This window comes from Nannospalax galili, unplaced genomic scaffold (genome assembly GCF_000622305.1).
Source record: "Nannospalax galili isolate Female #2095 unplaced genomic scaffold, S.galili_v1.0 scaffold346, whole genome shotgun sequence".
Taxonomy (NCBI): domain Eukaryota; kingdom Metazoa; phylum Chordata; class Mammalia; order Rodentia; family Spalacidae; genus Nannospalax; species Nannospalax galili.
Genome location: NW_008357637.1, coordinates 619,280 through 624,093, shown reverse-complemented (window position 1 = coordinate 624,093; position 4,814 = coordinate 619,280). Strand labels below are relative to the sequence as shown.

The following is a 4,814-nucleotide window of genomic DNA, read 5'->3' as shown; positions in this document are numbered from 1 at the left end:
GATGTGGTAGTCATTGATACAGGATTAAAAGCCCAGCTCTGGAGCCATGTCACATGGGCAAATCCAAACTCTAAATAAGTAATCGATGTTGGACAAACTACCCTCCTCGTAACTTAGTTTTCTCATCTCAACAGTAGTCACTACTTATGGTTGTGGGATTAAATAACATGTGTAGAGCAGTTGGTATGTGTTCTGGTCATTCTATTTACTCCCTACTTTCCTCTAAGTAACCTGCCTTGATCTACTGTGTAAACATGAGGAAAAGGACTGGAGAGATGGCCCAGTGATGAAGAGCATTGGCTGCTCTTGCAGAGAACCTGGGTTCAGCTCCTACCACACATACGGTAGCTAACAACTGTTTATAACTCCAGTTCGAGGAGATCAGATGCCTTCTTCTGGCCTCCACAGGCATTGTATGCATAGGTGCACTTACACACAGGCAAAACACTCATACACATAAAATAAAAATAAAGCTAAGAATTTTTATGTGTATGAGTGTTTTGCCTGCGTGTATGTAAGCACACCCATTATGCAATGCCTGTGGAGGCCAGAAGAGGGCATCAGATCCCCTGGAACTAGAATTGCAGTTGTTAGCAGCCATGTGGATCCTCTGCAAGAGCTGACAGTGCTCTTAACTGCTGAGCCATTTTTCCAAACCCACCCCCACCAAAATTTTAAACATGACGAAGGAGCCCAAAGAAAGAATACAGGTAACTTGAACTCTTTTTCCAATAAAGCACAATCATGTGAAACTGTGGCTCTCTTCTTTCTATTTGCATGATACACTCTTGAAAATAATTCTGCACAGCAGTGGCCTTTAGGACTCGTCACATTCGTCTGAGCTGTAGTCACTTGCGTCCTTGCTGTTTTCTCCTTCGCTTTCACTACTACTGTCCTCTTTGCTGTCTTCTTCATCCTCCTGATGGGTCTGAGTTTTCTCTGCCACAGAAAGGACAGTAATACTAACAATGTTTCTTAACGCTTCAAAAAAATTATAAGTCTCCTCAACTCTCCCTCTACCAAGAAATACTTATTTTGGGGAACAAAAATTGAGCTAAACTTAGCTAGCTATATGTGTGATCAAAATAGAACAAGAACGTCAATGCTGACTGGCATGTAGATATTTGTGGGTTCAAATTTAACTTAAAACAAAGGTCTGTAAAAATAACGTTTACTATTGTCAATGAAATTTAAATAGGCAGCCATGATGGTGCATATCTGTAATCCTAGAACTCAGGAAAGAGGCAAGAGGATCATAAGCTCAAGGCTATACTTGAGCTCCTGTCTTGAAAACAGACAAAATGGTAAAACAAAAGAAAATCTGAAATAGAATAAGGGAAACTGACTTAGGGTAATTTAGAGAATACAGGCTTTCCTGGAAATTGTGAGACAACTATATAACAGATAGGTGTGGTTCCATGTTCCGTTTTTCAGTGCTCAAGGGAGCCTGCTTTGTTTGGGCAGTTCCACACCATGGAAAGAAGGGGGCAGTCATCTTTCACATTCACAAAGGATAATCTGGTTTCACTACACCATTTGAGACAGCCATTTAGACATTCCTGAAAAACTTCCTGAAGATGTTTTTACAATCTCCAGGAATAATGATTTTTTTTAAAGATAGCTCATGGTTTTATAAGGAGGAAGAATTTTCAAATTTTAAAATTACCCTTTAGATATGGTAATTAAAAGTACCAGACTGGTGGAATTAATCTTATTGGATGTTTAACAGCCATACTTTGAGGCCTACACCAATCCAGTCAGAGGGACTTAAAGGACAGTTTTTGCCCCTTGCCCTCCAAGGTCCACTAAGTTCCAGGGGACTATGGAACATCTTTCAAAATGTCCTGTAACTGTGGTGAGCCACCTGTCCTCTTATTCAGGGAAGCCATAGAGACCCCACAAGATGAACTTGAACCAGTGTCCAGTCTGTAAAAAGGAGGGTCAACTCAGAGGAAATATTTCCTACATGTTTCCAAGTGAAGCCAGCCATGGTTGAGCAGGACCTTTGACTTATCTTTACATAGATGGAACTGGTAAAAGAAAGGAGCCAGGGGCTCCTCCCAAGCCCATGTGACCCCTGAGGAACAGATCCTCAAACAACCTTAAGTGTAAATATAAATTGATTTATTTGGGCCAACTGTATGGTCTTAAATACCCAAAAGGAAAGTATAACCAAAGAGTAAAGTCATCAGTATATTTAAGAGTTCAAGGGATTATACTTCTCAGACATTAGGCTTAAGTCCATGTAAAAAGTTACTTAAACAATTATTTCTCATTGATGATTTTATTCTGAATCAGAAAGTGCTGCTCAGAGGTAAGACTTCAAATCTTTGTCTACAGTACTGTCATGCCCACCTGTAGCTAAGGGAGACAACCCACTATTGTTCTAAAATGATGGCCAAATTTGTTTTCTCCCCCTATGTAGCCTTTGAGAGGGAACTGACACTGATTCTAACCACCCAACAGCTATCAAAATACCTGAAAGCAAATCCTGAATCCATCACTCTCGAGTCCAGCCTTGGCAGACAAAAGAAAAATGAGAAGGAACCCAACAGAGGGATGCTTTTGGAAGCTCTCATCAAGAAATTCCAATGGACTCTCATATGAACATTTGAAATTTGCCCTGACTTTTTTCCAGTTCCCTGTCTAGAACTTGTAATGCTAATTACTCTTGACTCTACTTCTCCTTCACATCTCCTAGTCACCAGTCAAGGACTTACTTTCCCCTCTACAGATAACAGTTATGCAATTTGTGGGTCCTTTAGACAGACCCACTGAAGGGGTACCCCAATTGCCTTACCCTGCATCCCTGTTCAGTAAGGAAGAAGCCAGAGCAGTCTGTATCCTGATTCCCTATCCGCAAGTTGGATAACCTCTTCAGAGGATGGTGTGATAAGAATAGGAGGTAGGAATTGGCTAGGCAGTTAGGGTAAAAAGACCCCAAAGAAAAGTAGCCAGTGTCTTGGATAAAAGTCAAAACGTCCTTGGGCCTCTTAGCAACATACCCCATTCCAAAGGCCAAAAATGTCGAAAGTATTTGGGACCTCTTATCAAATCCTTAAAAGACTTTAGGGTTATGTCTTCAGAGGGGGGAATGTTAGAGTAGCAAAAAGAAGAAAGAATACATGAAGTTATCAGAAAAAAAGTGATGAGGAGATATGGGAGGAGTTGGAGGGGAGGGAGTGGTCATGGATTTGATCAAAACACCTTATATGCTAATATGCCTGTATGAAATTCTCAATGAATTATTTAAAAATAAATAAATAAAATGTGAAAAAAATAATAAAATAAAATAAAATTGCCCGTTAGGGGCTGGAGAGATGGCTCAGCAGTCAAAACCACTGGTTGCTCTTGCAGAGAACCTGTGTTTGGGTCCCAGCACCCACATGGTGGCTAACAACCATCCATGACACCAGTTCCAGGGGATCCGATGCCCTCTTCTGACCTCCACGGGCATTGTATGACATGGGTACACTTACATACGTGCAAGCAATACACTCATACACATAAAATAAAAAATAATAAAATAAAATTACCCTTCAGCAATATTTCTTCAATAAGCGAGAAAAACTCCTTGGCCACAGGATTTTCTGGTTCATAGATTAAGACTGAAAATGGACAACAGGATATGTGTTATTAGTGTTCAAAGTATTTCAACAAACTTTCCCTTAGAATGAGATTGACATTGCCAATCCGAGCAGGTATTAAAGCACAGAGCAATAAACAGAACTATTACATTACAGGTGTATATCACAGTACAAACAAAATTCTCCATTTATATCTAGTTCTTTGTGAGAAATGACCCTTATTATATTTTCTGTACCAAGAACACACTCTCCACCTTCTCAGTGTGGCTTCCTTCCTAGAACAGTAGCAGCACACTTCATGAATCTAGTAATTCTCCAGAAGGTGACAATCTGGCAAATGCGGAGACTTGGGGGATGAGAAGGCAGTGTCCCTGGAGGTCCATTAACCCCTCATCTCATCCACCCAGTGCCTTCATGACATTCCTTACCAAAGGTCTCAGCTAGCAAAGAAGAGTAGGGTTTTCCATGTGTCACCTCTTTCATGATAGAAGTGCCATGTTTAAAATAACATTTTTTGAATAGGGAAAACTCATGTTCTCTTTAAATATTTAGCGTATAGGCTCAGGTTGTCTTTATTCTGACAACCTGAGCCTATACTCTAGTCATATCCTGCTTAACAGCTTTCTCTATTCACGGCTCATTTTTCTTTTAGCTCTGTTCCCTTCTGCTGATCCTTAAATGGCAGTTATTTACCTCCAGACTATATCAGCAGACTTTTAAGGCTTGCTGGCATATTATCAGTATCCCAGAAACCAGAGCTTCATGTCAGAGTTATCCCACCTTCTGAGAATTCTCTTGCAGATCACCCTCTACTTCTTTTCCACCTGCCTTGAGTATTTCTAACTTTTTCTACATATCTACTTCTCTCTCCTGCAGTATCTCAGTGGCCCCCAGGGGCACTGAAACTCCAAGCATGCTTTCAATTACCTGAGAGTTCACTGTGGATGGTTCAAGGCTACCTTGGTTTTCACCCCAACTCACTAAGCCAGTGTCTATTTTCCAATCCACTAAATGTGAATAACAGTTTATCACCAGTCTGGGTTGGCTTGACTATGTGCCTACTCAAAAGTTCCTTTCAAGGATCCTAGATAGCTTATGAACCAATATTTTCTAATAAAAGTATGTCTTTATGTATTTCAAGTTGAACTAAAATATGCTTATTGGGGCTGGAGAGATGGCTCAGCAGTTAAGAGCACTGACTGCTCTTGCAGAGGACCTGGGTTTGAT

General features: G+C 40.5%; 1 protein-coding gene across 1 annotated transcript in view; it reads right to left on the bottom strand.

The window, feature by feature from the left end:
• Positions 1-665: 665 nt before the first annotated feature.
• The window catches only part of Erich2 (glutamate rich 2), a 48,570-nt gene continuing 44,421 nt past the window's right edge, over positions 666-4,814 (bottom strand). The window contains 2 exon segments of the mRNA XM_008855348.3: positions 666-939; positions 3,537-3,608. Coding sequence (XP_008853570.2) covers positions 818-939; positions 3,537-3,608 — 194 coding nt within the window. The 3' untranslated portion in view covers positions 666-817.